This window comes from Trichoderma gamsii, assembly GCF_001481775.2.
Source record: "Trichoderma gamsii strain T6085 chromosome Unknown Scaffold_19.2, whole genome shotgun sequence".
Lineage (NCBI taxonomy): Eukaryota > Fungi > Ascomycota > Sordariomycetes > Hypocreales > Hypocreaceae > Trichoderma > Trichoderma gamsii.
The window spans coordinates 449,221-464,394 of NW_020171356.1; the positions used below are offsets into that span (position 1 = coordinate 449,221).

The window sequence follows — 15,174 nt, forward strand, 5'->3', positions numbered from 1 at the left end:
CTATAAAGCAATGACTGCCAACATAACGGACGATTGAGACATCACGCTCACACTAGGAGTATCTGTAAGCATTCTGTTATTGTTACGCTTCCTAGTTACTACGCTCAATTAAACTATCACTGTCGACTTATCGGGAATCATATACTGATATGAATTTAAGATTAAACTCAGATCAGCATATTTACACACGAACAAAAACTCGGATAATTCGGCACTCGAGCTTACGCTTTGCGTAATACTATATTTTGCTTACCAGAGCAATCTACTGCTTGTAAAGCCGCAGACATGGCTGCAGACACGACAACTCTCTCCCTTTCCGCCCCCATCTCTCTGTCCTCCTTGCCTGGCTTGCATCCCGTCCTAGCTTTCTACGCCAAATACGGGAAAGACTTTCAAGATCTCGCAACCACCCCTGCAGAAGCATACTATACACGCGAAGCCTATATAAATCTGCCACACGGGGCATCCTTTATGGGGCGTGATCGCATCTGGGCCTTTTACAAGCAGATGTACGGTGCCTTTCGAGCCAATCCAATAGAGCAGTTCTACACGCTCACTGTTGTTTCTGATGCTGCAGGCACGCACACTTTGCATATGGAGTATGTGCGGGGCTTACACAGTAACAATGATTCCTCTATCACACGCGTGCCGCAGGTGTTTGTATACGAAATTGGGCCAGCGACAGAAGGCGAGGGCACGGATGGCTTGCAGATTCGGGGGCTTCGATGCTATTATGATGTTGGCCTCATGCGGGCGGCAGCCAAGGCTGAGGGAGTCGTAATTGAAGAGTTCGAGAGTGTCTAGAAGAGTAATGGTCACAGTTACACATAGTGGGAACAGGGTAGGAAGAAAAGGAACAATGGGTAGATGAAGCGTCGATCAAGCTGAGGCCCTTGTCTCTGGTACCAAACAGATACAGATATCACTTGGCAGCGATCGATTGGTTAGTTTACCGCCAAATAACAACAATTCGGCATTCAGGTTGCCGCCTAGCTCTTGACTAGTGCCAGTCGCTGTATGTTCAAAACTATTCACATAAAACCGCTCTCATTTTACACAGATTTATAATTTCTCGACCGCGGGGGTCTTTCGCTGTAAGTTGAAGAGAGGGCTTTGAATGGTAGCGTGGATCTTGAACTATACCGCTGTACCTCTGGTTTATAGTGCTGTCTGGTGATTTATAGTGCTGTGGCGTTGCGCTCTCCATGGGAAGTCCAGTGGATCGAAACAGCGCCCGGCCTGTATAGGCTAGAAATTCGGGAACTGCGAAGCGTGGACTGATCCGCTGTGCGTTCCACCCACAGGGGGGAAAAAGCGGATGGGGCTAAGCAGCCTCGGCATTTGCGATTACACGGCTGCGTATATCAGTAGAAAAGCTGCGCCAGTATAGGTGAGTGTACCTCGTAGAACGAAGAGCTTTACTTCTTTTCAAGGTGTTTATCGAATTCAACCTTCGAGTTCTTCTCTGTTCCATTGCAATCCTAGATTTTACGACACCACCAAGACTCGATGAAGCAGACGCATCGGAAGGTTCGAAGTGGCTGTATTATCTGCCGGAAGAGAAGGATTAAATGCGATGAACTCAAGCCACAATGGTTCGGCATCCCGGAATCCCGTAATTGACAATGACATCTTACCAAGTTGACAGTACTCAGTGTCAAAGACTATGTCTCAGACGTGGTCAGCCCGTCAGCTGTAGCTATGGTACAACTCTGCAAACCGTCTCGCAAGCTAGACTGCCAAGAACTGATAGCGCATGGTTTTCATCTTCGGAGGCCACAGTCGTACCGTTGTCGCTGGATTATCCCCTGGCGATATCTCAGTTCGGCTGGCCAAATCCGCTGCTGCCTGACGAAAAGATTCTACTGTATCACCTTTGCGCCATTCGAAAAGACATGATACTAGTTACAGAACGCGGCTTTTCTGTGGGTATTAGTCAGTTCTCAAGGTGAATAAGACATAATTTTCCAGCCTGTCATACTCATATTGATGGAATTTAAAATTTTCAGATTTCTTGCCATGGCAGGCAAATATGAATATTTGAGGCACTGTTTATGTGGCATTAGCGCGGCCCACTTAAGAACAGCAACGAAGTCATCTCATATAGTCCCGCTGGAGGGTCACTATCGGGCACTTGCAATTCATGGAATGGTTGAAGAAATGCAAAATTTAAGTCATCAAAGCTGTGAGTATCGAGAAGAAATCTCACAGGGCCTCATCGCATCGTCTATATTGATGGCGTGGTATAGCCCTAACCCGTAAGCAATACAAACGATATGGGACATTCGGGTACGTATTAACTGCAGAGTATTAGACGCGAATACAGTAGTTATCTCAAAGGAAAACTTTCTGTAAGTTGACAAATCTCAGCAGCCATAGCTGCTAGTCCTGAGCTATTATTAACCAGTCTATCGACGCCCAGCTCCATCAGGATACTACGACGGGGAACCAAAAGCCACTTCATAGAATGCAGGCACAGCATTCTGTCTTAGAGAAGCTACAAAACGAAACGTCTTCAGACGGCCCTCCGCGGCTAACGGAGGAAATTTACACGCTGCTGGAGTCAGTGGCCAAGTCCATCCGTAGCTTCTGTAAGTGCAAGCTGGACGGTGAACTTGAAAGTGCCGCAAGAGAGCTTCTCAACTTCCTTCATAATGTTCGTACCTTGTCTGGGCGGCATTACTCGCTCGAGGACCAGCTATCAATTATGTTCCCCATTCGCAGCTGGTTACGCCTCATGCCTAGGTCGCCAGATAGATTTGCGTCCGACGATTCTTTGATCTATTTGTATCTGGCAAACTATGAGACAGCGATGTTAGCAATGGGTATATTGCTACCAGCGGTGAATTTGCCTCTGGAGATCGAGGAAAGAAGCTTTGGCGTTGCCAAGTTACAACTGTTCATACAAGAAGCAGTTGACGCCCGATTTTTATTGGGCGAAAGTCTTGTAAATTCACGTCAGGTGTATACAGCCTGCATGGAATGGTTAGGTGTTGCAGACAAGTGTATGAGTAGTTATACATCTCAAATACTATGAAGCTCGGATTATGGCCGCAATGTCTAGTTATAAATGGCTGGGTAGCATACCGCAACGAAGCGATGACAATTTACGCATTTGTGAACCAATTGTTAATTCCAGATATTGAAGATCTCTGCTTGCCTATTGACGTTCAAAACCGATTTCGTACCAATTGAATTATTATGTACATTAGCTTGAGCTTTAGTCAGGACTTCCTTCGGTCCATCACGACGATATGCGACTAGTATATTGACCTTATAGGATGCCGGTGCGCAAAAACGGATTGTTATTGCGACTTGGACAATTGTATTATAATATACGACCACGATCTTGTAACATTCGAGCCTGATGTTATACAGTTTGTGGTTGACAAGGGGAACAATTCGACCGCGCAAGGTGACCCAAAGCCCACGACGACGGGCACCACTAGCAGCTCTACTAATCAATACTCACAACCTTTCCAGTAAGCATCAGCGCTTTTAGTAACGGATCGGCTACAACTAACAAGACAGCCAGCAAAAAAAAAAGAATGTTTGACCTTGATCATGTTGAATTACGTGCAGAAGATAACGCAAGCATCGCGGCAACAAGTTGTCGATAGTTCCAGCGATTCGCTGGTTTAGCTAGAAGCTCCTTACGACTGAAATGGGTTGTCGCCACTTCCCGATCGTACGGAGATTTGCCTCTGTGCTCGACATAGCTCTCCAACGAAAGTCTCCATAATATTCTAAATAATATGATAAAGTGTAAAGGCGATAAACAGATACTGTATATTTTCTACGCAATGGATGACGAGTTGAGTAATGGCCCCACGTAGCCGCTGCTCGCCGGCCGTGGTGATGATGCACCAACGTCATGGATATCTCATTCAGCTTCCACCAGGCATCCCATATATGATATGTGTTTAATGCCACATTTTTTTTTTCAAAAAGCAAGTCACAGACTCAAAGCCCAGAAATTGTTGTTTTAAGCTCTTAACCATCTCATTTCGAATATGGATTCAGACGCAGGTCATAATAGTGCGCCTAGTGAGGTGTTACCCAGTGAGACCAAAGTATTGGCGGGCGCAGCCTCACTCACACAAGTACCATTTCACTGATCAACTCATACAAAAGCCTCAGCTAAACTGATGTAGGACTTCAAACCGGTCAAAAACATATGCGCCCATCTAAACGCATTCCACGCATATGCTGACGATCCCAAACGAGCTGTGGAAGCAAATCACTATTGCAGCCACATAGGTACAAAAAGTCACAGTAGTAAAGTTATGCAGAAGATTGACCCTTGAATAGATGATGAAGTACGTCAATGCCTTATATACGATTCCCCGGAGCCCGATGCACGAATCATAGGCGTAGAGTATATGATTACGCCGAGGCTGTATGAATCGTTACCACAGGATGAGCGACGGCTATGGCACTCCCACGTCTATGAGGTTAAATCTGGAATGCTTATAATGCCGAATCGATTTGTCCCTCAAGCAGCTTGGGAACTAGCAGAGAAGAGAGAAATGGAGCAAATAATCACGCTCTATGGCAAAACATACCACTTCTGGCAGATCGATCGGGGCGATAAGCTGCCGCTTGGAGAGCCGAAACTCATGACTAGCTACATCGCCGATGGGCAGCTAGACTTTGCCAAAGTGGAGGACCGAGATGCAAGATTCCAATCGAATTACAAGTTGAAGAAAGAGGCGAGGAAGGACATACCTTCTCCCAAGATCCTCAAAGGTAGGCATACAGCCGTCGCAATTCGTTCTATGAGAAACTGCGTCTAATTACTAAACTGTGTAGAAGCTGACACGGCATGGGATACTGAAACGTAATGGGAGACGAATAAGTATAAATTGAGTCCCCTTTTGCGTTGTAGAGTGAGAGGAAGAGTGTGGGCAAATTGTATTTGAATCGCTGTCTGAAGATAAGGTCAGAGCCAAAGTTATTCCTGTTCGATCAGAATAGCAATCTGCTCAGGCGACCTTCATGGCGGAAGCTACTTGTATCGCCTGAGCTGGCCTATATAGCATTTGAAATGATAACAGGTATCAATGCCACTCCATGATTGTGAAGAGCATATCTGCATCGCCTATAGTGCCTACTAAATACGAATTAGATCTGTGGAAGTGGGGTGGGCCTCTTTTCGTGAACAACTAGCTGTGGCCATGTGCCGAGATGCCTGACGTAGCAACTTGAGCAGATAAAAGTATAGTTGGCACCCAGCTGTAAAACACGTCAACGACAGTTCGTCCTAAGTCTTTTCACATCTCTGTTAAGGAATCCAACGGTGCGGTTTTCTAATTCCATTGCTGAAGAGTCGCTGGTTCAAGCCTCATAGAGATAATTAAATACCGCTCACTCCAACGAGCCGCATCGAGCTCAGTTGGCAATTCATGATTGGCTATTAGTCACGTGATTTGCCCGGCTAGCTCAATCGGTAGAGCGTGAGACTCTTATGAAGTACACGTTCTGTATTGCAATCTCAAGGTTGCGGGTTCGACCCCCGCGTTGGGCTTTTCCTATAATTCAATCTGCCAACTGAGATGGTGCGGTTATTTTTTGCATTTTCTCTTTTTTTTTTGGCATTCTTCATGTCTTCGCTCCAAGCTCTCTTATGCATGGTCAAATAGAAATGGAAAAGAGAGCTGCTCGCTCGTTTTTAGTTATTTATAATTGTTTGTGCCGATATAGATAGGTATTTGTGTCTGCCTATACCCCTTATGAGCGAAGAGTCTCTCTCTCTAGGGCTGATAGAGATTTCTTTTACACTCTCAGTGTCGAGAAGGGAGCAAAGCCAATTCTTGTTTTTTTAAATGCACTCGCATGGATTAAATACACTTATTTACATCTTCACTACCTACTAGTAGTTACAGCATTAGCAAGTCATATGTTCCGCTCCAATATTTTGCTGACTCGATCAATTCCACGCATCATGCACAGGCGAAAAGATGAACAGTCAAAGGTCGGACAATTGCATTGATTTACGGCATGATGCCGATTCAATATCCATTCATTCATGAGTTTAGTACAATTTCTTCCAAGAGCATCCAACTCTTGTTGCCAATCCAACAAACCCTGCGCCTATCCCAGCTAGGCATGTATTCGTACTGCTAGCCGATTCCGTGTCTGCGATCCTGTCGCAGTCAAATAAAATAAAAAAATGCTTTCTCTGTCGCTTGTTATACATGTATACCGTTTGGTATGATCGTCATTATGGTGCCTCCGTGCTGAGAATTCTTTCCGCCCATAAGCGCTTCCCTATTCAATTCTCGTTGCGCTTTCCATGCTCTTGCCCCCCATTATTACATAGACATTAGAGAATGATTACTTCCTCAGCATCCAGACCGTCGTGGTAGTCAAATAAAAATACAGTATTATATCAGTATCAGTGCAGCCATCACGGCGGCAATAGCCAGTGTGGTGAAAGTCTCCACGAAATTATTATTGTTTGCCGTGCTGATTGCGACAAAGTCGAACGGGCTCCCGCCGCCGCTGCCTGGCTGTGCATTGGGATTAATCGGCCGTGTTGGCTTTGACGGCTCCTCGCTCGATGAAGAGGGCTTCTCGACACTTGTCTGCGAGGTTGCTGTAGCAGATTCGATCGCTGAGCTAGAAACAGCCGCTGATGTGATGCTGTGATCTGGAGTGGCGGATGCTGTCGTACTTGGCGCTGCTTCGGTGGAAACCGGTTGTTGCGTTGATGTCACATGAGATGCAACATCTGATGAGCTCTGGGGTGGAGGCGAAGCTTGTGATGGCGGTGATGTTTGTACCGTCGAAGTTTGTAATGTCGTCGCAGGGGGGGGAGTTGGCGTCGAAGCTGGTGTACTTGTCTTGCAGATAGCGGCCACTAGATTGCCTGTTTGTATTTGCTGGAGCAAAACATTGTTGGCATCGCTGACTTTGGCACACAACGATCGCACTGTAAATTGCACCGCCTGTAATCCCTCGACGCAGGTCTCTGAACATGTTGCGCCTTTAGCGAAATCGTCTGCGATGCATCCTCGAATCGGTGCATTGTACGCATATATGCACGAAAGAGGCGCTGGAGAAGCCAGGCTTTCGAAACTGGACAAGGTCAAGAGAGCGCCGGATGCCGTGCCGATTAGAAAGACGAGATTTGCGAGGCTGAGCTGCTGCATTGCACGATGTCTCGTCATGGAGAAGCGAGTCGTCGCTGATGTGCTTATTATTGAGATAGCGTCAAGGCCGGAGTGTACATGTGCACAGCAATTGCCGTGAAGACGGGTCGTCGAGGGTGCTATTAGCTGCTTTGCTTTGGCAGATGAGAAGCGAGACAGGCCGGTGTGAAAGATCTGGACAAGTTTTAATATTTATGACAGCCTCTGGAATGACGAAACGTCTCTCTTCCTTGGTCCTGCTTTCATGGAGCAGCCGGATGCGTGGGCAAAAGATGCGAAACACCACTTGTCTCAGGCCCTTCTTTGATGACGCCAATTAGGCGGCGTAGCAGGAACGATTGGCGATTCCGCAGCCGTACATCGGAATCAGTTTCCCGTATCTGCCAGCATAATGTTTCCCTAGGCTTTTTTGACATGTTTCGATAGCCAGCAGGGGCTTCTCAGCGGGTAGTCGCGTGGCAGACAGGATGTTGGACCTTTGGCGAGAACCACTGGAATGGCGACGATGATGCAGGGGTCAAAATATACGAGATACATGGAAGCCACAGGTACCTGCGAACGCACAAAGCCTTGACATGTACGGAGTTACTTTTCATAATGATGCAGCCCGTCTAGAACTGGTAATTTGCAACAAAGAGAAGAAATTACCCTTTTGGAGAAAATGAGCTGCTTTCTATTATCTTACTAGTATCCGTACTTGCGGGATGAATTGTGGGCGGCAACTTATAATCTGGAACATGGTGTTAGTTGAATGCGGCAAACAAATACATCTATCTTCTGTAGCGAAAACACTAGGAATGTAATAAACCCCTCTAATCGCCTTTGTTGCAAAGACAAACAACGCTTCGACAATCGCCGGAGCCACGTTTACCCCAATACTCGCCCCATCCGTCATCAATGCGAAACGCATCTCGAGTTCATGTGAAACAGCCTCCGCCAAGCCCAGCCTCCCGGGGAAAACAGAGGGAGAGATAACCTTTAAAGACAAAAGAAATAGGTACCACACAATGCCGCATTGGCTTCGGCACGTCCCTGCTTAGAGCTGATATTAGGTCGAGCCATGCATCCACAGCAGCGCCACCTGTGCCAATGGCAGGCCTGCTTCGTCTAGCGAAACCAGTTCTGGCGCACATCGCAACTTGCTAGAGAGACACTAAGGATTCACATCCTTGGTGGTGCATGAGCTGGTTCCGAGGACTTATTAGAGCATCAAGTGGCCTGTGTAACTAGTAGGACTTGTTGCCTACGAGCTTGGGGGGACTAGAGGAGAGAAAAAACCATGGCGAGGTTTACTTTTCCACTTCTTCGCTCTCACAGCTTCAGGCAAGTTTTTGCGACGCCTGTTGCTCTCAATCAACACCATGTCCGATCTCGACGGGCCAGGGCTACGACCCCCGCGCCTGGGCACGTATCAACAGATCGTATCCTTAAAAAGAAAGCCTATTCAGGTCCGAGCGGGGCCATATCATCAAGGTGCGCCTCCTGTGGTGCGGCTTGGCGTTATACGGGCGTTGTACGAGATGCGAGCGACGAAGCACTGACGTGCCTATAGCCGCCCAAACCGACGACCAGGCAGATGTTGACGCTGAAGACGATACTGTGTCGGCTCTAACACCTTATGGGTCTGATGCTGGAGTGGTCACCAACAGCACGTCAACAACCACTCAGTATTTACCAATGCCTCCTACGAAGCCGCCGCATGGTTCTCGCTCGAATTTGTGGGTGCCGATATGGCTTAGCCGAGTCGTGCTCATCGCCTTTGCTGTCACTTTTCTTTTGATGTTATTAACCACTGCTTTGCTGTATCGTTTTTCTCAGCAGAGCAATGGCATTAGTACACAAAGAGAGGCAAATCATTATGGCTGGAAATATGGCCCTACCGCAGGTAAGACGCAGACATTCTCGCGAGGAGAGAATTCTATTTGATCCTTTTAACCACTGACTCTCATACTTTTAAATAGTCCTCGTTGTGGTGGGAGCTTTGTGGCGGCAGGTCGATTTCGCAAACAAGATACTGATGCCCTGGGAAGAGCTTAAGACAGGCCCATCGCCAGCTGATAAGACTCTGCTCCTGGACTATATCTCTCCAATACTACCCGTCGGCTTCTGGATAGCCATCAGGAACAGACATTGGGCTGTCGTCATGTCCATGCTTGGCCAGTTCCTGATTCTGGGCACTGTTCGTACTTCGTTTTGTTCACGCTGCCTCTTTCTAAAGCTGGTTGCTAATATTCTACTAGACGATTTTCTCAACCGGTTTTCTCATTTTGCAGCCGACTACTTTGACCAAAACCGACGAACATTTCCAACTATCATCCAAGTTTCAAGTTAGCCAAAATGTAGACCCAAAGTTCGCCTGGGAGGTTGGCCCTGGCCCAGCGCAAACTTACTATGGGATAAACTTTTACGGCTTGCGTTTCCCAACCGGAACTAGCCAAAATTTCGTTGTACCCGACTTTCAAGTGCCGTCAGCTGCCGCAACTGGTCTCGATTATACAGTGTCTACGGATGGCATCCAAGTCAACTACGACTGCGAACTTCTCCCAATCACCAATGGCTCAATAGCTTACATGCCATGGGAAAGCATCATGGCCCCTTTCATTGTTGCCAACGTTACCACTAAAGATTGCGAGATCAAAGGAGTCACTCTGGCTGAGGGTGCTGATCATAGCTACTATCATGACCCGAACGCAACACAAAATTATCAGGCTCGGTTCGACCTCTATCCCTGCAACATGGATTGGGATTTTAGCAAAGGTTATATACAACCGGACAATATGACTTTTGAAGAAAAGATATACAATACCAATAACGATAATCGCCTGTTCATGTCCGTGGCTGATGTTCGCATCTCGCCATCCGAACGGCCCAACCTGTACATGTATCTCCATAACGTCACGACTGCTCTTTGCAAACCTACTTATGAGCTCCGTCAATTCAATGTCAGTGTTCCTAGCAACGTTAATGGATCTGCTCAAGCTCTCTCCTCGAAAGCACTCGCCAAGAAACAAATGCTTCCATCATTCCCTCCAGGAGCACTGGCCATGGCAGTCCCATACTCCACTAAGCGCTGGAATTTGGGTACCGGGGGGGTCGACTACGTTCTATCATCCACTGTGCCCACATTCTTCCAGCTCATGACTAAAAAGGCTGGGTTCCAATCCATCCGAAACTTCATGGATCCGGAACTCCTTATCAATACAGGAAGACAAGTCTTTGAAGGGATTGCCGCTCAGGTATTGCATGAGCTTGTCGTTCAACCAGCGAACCGTAATACTACGGGAAGTATTACTTACACAGAGCAGAGATTGCATGCGAAAGCTCTGTCGACCGGGTTCATGTGCAGCTTTCTTGGACTACTCGTCATATTGTCTGTGGCCATGATATTCATCCGCCCCAGCTTTTCAGCACCCGCCAAACCGGTAGCAGCCTTTTCGACGGCTACTATACTCGCATCGAGCCCTGAACTTGACAAAATCCTATCACCGATGGGGCATTTAAGCAATGACAAGTTACAAAAACGTCTTGGAGACTACCGATTTCGAGCGGATTATGTCTCTGATTCACATTCAGGTATACGTATTGAACCAATCCAACGGAATGAAGGGCAAACCGCCGTCAACAACGTGACGGACCAAGGCCAACGCCAAGTGCCTTCATGGAGGCCAATGGCCAGCACCACCTGGTTCCTTGTTCTTGCGATCTGTCTCCCGTTGGTTGTTATTGCGTCGCTGGAAATTGTTCAACATTTCTCAGACACAAACAACGGATTCATCAGCATTAACAAATCGAGTGCACTTGCCTTTGCCACTTACATCCCTTCGGCCGTCGCGCTTGGAGTGGCTGGTCTCTACTCTGCTATTCAAATGATGACGGCGATTTTTGCTCCTTTTGCTCCTTTAAAGAAAGAAAAGGCCAATGCGAAAAGGACAGTCGAGCTGAGTCTCGTTGCCCAGCTGCCCCCTCACTCCTTATTCTTATCGCTGAGAACAAGGAATTTTGCAGTAGCCATGGCACTATTTGGAAGCTTTATTGGAAGCTTTCTAACTATTATTGTATCTGGCCTCTACAGCGTCATTGAAGTCCCAATTGTCCAAACTGTTGCACTTCAGCAAGGCGATGTGTTCAACTTTACCAATGTTGACCTTTCTCTTACGGATACTGAAGCTACTGCCATTGATAACTTGGTGGAATATCTAGGCTTGAATAGCACACAGTGGACACACAAAAATCTGGCCTTCAATGTACTGAAGCAGAATGCCACCCTCACGACGAATTCAAGCGCAAACGTGCCACTCACAGTCAATGTACCCGCCGTGAGACCCTCATTGAACTGCACTTCGATACCCAATTACCTTCGTGATATAACAATACTCAATCAAGAGAGTGAAGAAAGTGGTGCAATGGAGTTCAAAATGCCTGGGCAAAATGCGATGGTATCTCCCCAGGATGGCTATATTTGGGTCGGCGTTAACACAACTCTGGAATATGCTGATTGGTGTGAGACTGCTCCCAAAGGTCTGAAGAGCCAAGAACCGTGGATGCAGTATTTTCTCCTTCCCAACGATACAAGCATGGCCTATGTAGGAAAGGCCTCCGTCCTCATGTGGGATGGCGGTGCAATATTCGGTGATGGAGCGGTAGACACAAACCCACAAACAGGAGAAATGGGTAACGGGCTCCATCAAACAGACAACGGGTGCCCAACATTTGCCGTAACATTCGGTCAGATGAAGGTGACGAAATCGGGCACAGGATCCAAGGCCAAAATTTCCGGCTTCGAGCAAGATCTCGCGACGCTCATATGTTACCAAAATATTGAGCAGGTCATGACCAATGCAACATGGCAGCTCCCTAACTTGTCTTTTGACCCCGCCCAGCTTCCTTTAGCGGATGAGAGTACGGCAAAACTCCTGAAATCGAGTCGCGGCAGTGAACGGTTTCCCTTTTTGCCAAATGCCTGGTTGAATACCCTCAGCAACCCGCGATTTAACCAGACAATTCCTGGCCCGAGCAATTCCAACTCAACGAATAACAACATTGATAACTTCATTGAGGCTCTAGTCTTGACGAAAGATGGCCGACCGGCAGATAAGCTCGCTGGAGCTGAAAATGTCGAAAATCTCAGAAACGCCACTCAGCGCTTCTATGGGACGTACATGGCTCAGGCCATTTCTCTAAACATGCGAGACAACAGTACTACCAAAGACCTCCCTATTTATGACGGCCTGGTTACAACATCTGGCAATCAGAGACTGCAGCAGTCTCGCGGGTCCAAGATTGCGCTCCAGGTCGTGCTCGCTGTGATGATGGCGTGCGCTATTGCAACGAGGTTGCTTTTACCAGTGAAAGACGTATTGCCACATAATCCTTGCTCGATTGCTGGAACGGCGACACTGATGGCTGGCGGAGAGATGATCTCTCGAATCGGTGCTGAACGGATGGATATGGACAATTTGCTCCACAACGGGTTGTATAGTTTGAAGTGGTGGCGGGATGAGAAGGGTGTTGAGCGTTATGGTATTGACTTGGAGCCGCCTATGTAACTGTCAGAGCCCTCTATGTAGATAACTGTTAATTTAATTAATTAAATGAGAGCCGTGATGCCTCAAGATACATAATACTTTATATTTCAATTGCTTCTCCTAGTTGGCATGGTCTTAAGCTGATGGATGCCCTGAGGAACAAGGTCTACTAGATTACCTATACGGCCTTGATCTTTTAAAGTGAACTATCATTTTTTTCCCATCGTGATGATTTCATTTGTTCTACTCTATGTAAACAAATCTGCCGCACCTTTGCATATACTGACCAGAAGGTTACCTGGTCATGGCGGTTTTATACCGGCAAAACAGCACGAAAACTTAATAAGGCCAGGCTATTAGCGACACCTTGAATTAGGAGTGGTATGATGGACCGAATGTTTATTTATAAAGCCACAATAATTGTGAGATGTGTTTTTACATGCTTGCCAGCGCTGCTTCTTTTGGCGTATGCTGTATCCTTGTTGACCGAAACGGTCGCGTATGATTGGCTGCTGGGTGGTGTTTCGTCCTGTGAGCGGCGCTTAAACTGGAAGCCTGGAGACAAATCAAGCGACGGGCGGTTATTGATACAGTGAGCAAGGATAAATCATCCTTTATTAAAGTAAAGAATAATGCCAATTCGCAAGTATTCCAATTTTTCGGTTCTTCAATTTTTCTTTGCATGCATTTTTTACAGCGATTTTCTTTGTTCTTTCATATGTTCAGCGGACGGCGCTTGCGTATAGACTCTTTGCACTCTTTTTCTTAGCGACACTCGTTTTTGAGAACTCAAAACAAAACACGCCTTCACTATGAGATTGCTCTTCTTATTATATACTCTCGTTTTATCCACTGGGCTCTCTTCTTCAACCGCCATTGTCACCATTACTGCCGCTCCAGCGATCCCCTCCAACGAGCCCTCCTACTCCATCACTTCGTCTTTTACATCCGCAATCCTTAAATCGACAAACACCTATCGACACCAATACAACGCCTCTTCGCTCTCTTGGAACACCACGCTTGAGAAGTTTGCCACGTCATACCTCCAATCAGACACAACTTGTCGCTTCGCTCATTCAGGTGGCCCTTACGGAGAGAATTTAGCTATAGGGTACCCCAACGCTACGGCGTCGGTGGAAGCGTGGGGAAACGAGGAAGCCAAGTATAACTTCAACGACCCTGGGTTTTCGGAGGAGACGGGGCATTTTACACAGCTAGTTTGGAAGACTACAACGACTGTGGGATGTGGGAGGAAACTGTGCGGGACTAGGGGTTGGTTCGTGGTTTGCGAGTATTGGCCGAGGGGAAACGTAGGAGGAGAGTATGCAAAAGAGGTTGATAGGAGCATAGATGGAGGAGGAGGGACAAAATTGAGCGGCCCTGTAGTTGCGGCTGTGGCCGTCGTGGTGAGCCTGGCTCAGTGCTGTGTGATAATAGTGGTGTTTTGGTGGTTTGGAACTGTCAAGTCGTGATGCTGTCAACAGATTAGAATTGATTTGTTTAATTATTGCATAATCTGCACTTCAGAGCAACTAATTGACGCCATCGTGTCATTCATATCAGACTGAAGTCTAAAGAAAGTACAATGGCCATGAGAAAGCAGACTCTAATCGTTGGCTTATCTTCTCTCCCATCTTGTGTCGCCTACATATAAGGGCCATACAGGCTCAAGCTTGTACTCTCGAAATCATCTCGTGAGACGAAAGCTCAAATGCTAATTTGCGTCGACCTCGTCCAATCAAAAAGCTCATTCCTCTGTGGCGCAATTGGCTAGCGCGTCTGACTGTTAATCAGGAGGTTGGAAGTTCGAGCCTTCCCGGAGGAGATGAATTCTTTTTTGGTCTCCGATTGTACTCCTTTTACGTAATGACTCAAAGTATCTGACTTCGTACTAATTTGTAAGAAGACTGTGATTTATAAGTGCTACTTCTGAGAGTTCCGTGGAAGCTTCTCATGGCTTTTGGCTAGTGTGCTTGAGAATATGACTCAAGGGTCTTATTAGCCGGCTAGGTGTTTATAGAGTTGCCGAATTACCAGACTACCGCGGCCCAGTTCAATAATCAGGAACAGAATGATCAATTAGGTCTGTTTCGTAACTTGCCTTTGTACCTTGCGTGCGTAAGCACACTGTTGCGTTCAAGGGAACATTGCTGTATATATCTTTCATAGACCGAGTAACTGGAGTAACGACATATAGCAATGTAATCTATGTTCATACATAAACTTTATTTTTTCAACATATATAAATTGGTTCAAACGCCATCAACGTAATACCGCTTGCTAGTTAACCCATCGTGAGTCAAAAGCTGGGCGAAATGACAAAGCAAGATTAGTAATTTTGCACAAATCCAGTCTACAGCTCTAAACTATATAGCCTAGTTTCACGGAAATTTGGTGGCGTCGATTCAAATTTACGTAACAGTCGTGGCCATCGAAATGAAGATCCTCGGCTATCTCCAGGTCAATTGGTAGGTAATTATTAATATCTATACGTT

At 46.7% G+C, this 15,174-nt stretch overlaps 6 protein-coding genes across 6 annotated transcripts; 5 read left to right on the forward strand and 1 right to left on the reverse strand.

Annotated features, from left to right (window-relative positions):
- Positions 1-285: 285 nt before the first annotated feature.
- TGAM01_v205929 (hypothetical protein) lies at positions 286-804 on the forward strand (the record flags this gene model as incomplete). The annotated part of the gene is made up of 1 exon (XM_018802977.1): positions 286-804. One exon carries the CDS (start codon positions 286-288, stop codon positions 802-804), a length of 519 nt encoding a protein of 172 aa, XP_018663743.1.
- Positions 805-1,895: 1,091 nt separating this feature from the next.
- On the forward strand, positions 1,896-2,262 carry TGAM01_v205930 (hypothetical protein; the record flags this gene model as incomplete). The annotated part of the gene is made up of 2 exons (XM_024549754.1): positions 1,896-1,948; positions 2,010-2,262. 2 exons carry the CDS (start codon positions 1,896-1,898, stop codon positions 2,260-2,262), a joined length of 306 nt encoding a protein of 101 aa, XP_024405513.1.
- A 2,213-nt stretch (positions 2,263-4,475) lies between these two features.
- On the forward strand, positions 4,476-4,844 carry TGAM01_v205931 (hypothetical protein; the record flags this gene model as incomplete). Its single annotated transcript, XM_018802976.1, has 2 exons — positions 4,476-4,749; positions 4,813-4,844. 2 exons carry the CDS (start codon positions 4,476-4,478, stop codon positions 4,842-4,844), a joined length of 306 nt encoding a protein of 101 aa, XP_018663742.1.
- A 1,542-nt stretch (positions 4,845-6,386) lies between these two features.
- Positions 6,387-7,172, reverse strand: TGAM01_v205932 (hypothetical protein; the record flags this gene model as incomplete). The annotated part of the gene is made up of 1 exon (XM_018802975.2): positions 6,387-7,172. One exon carries the CDS (start codon positions 7,170-7,172, stop codon positions 6,387-6,389), a length of 786 nt encoding a protein of 261 aa, XP_018663741.2.
- A 1,343-nt stretch (positions 7,173-8,515) lies between these two features.
- On the forward strand, positions 8,516-12,700 carry TGAM01_v205933 (hypothetical protein; the record flags this gene model as incomplete). The annotated part of the gene is made up of 4 exons (XM_018802974.2): positions 8,516-8,627; positions 8,707-9,039; positions 9,116-9,333; positions 9,395-12,700. 4 exons carry the CDS (start codon positions 8,516-8,518, stop codon positions 12,698-12,700), a joined length of 3,969 nt encoding a protein of 1,322 aa, XP_018663740.2.
- A 791-nt stretch (positions 12,701-13,491) lies between these two features.
- TGAM01_v205934 (hypothetical protein) lies at positions 13,492-14,151 on the forward strand (the record flags this gene model as incomplete). The annotated part of the gene is made up of 1 exon (XM_018802973.1): positions 13,492-14,151. One exon carries the CDS (start codon positions 13,492-13,494, stop codon positions 14,149-14,151), a length of 660 nt encoding a protein of 219 aa, XP_018663739.1.
- Between the last annotated feature and the right edge of the window lie 1,023 nt (positions 14,152-15,174).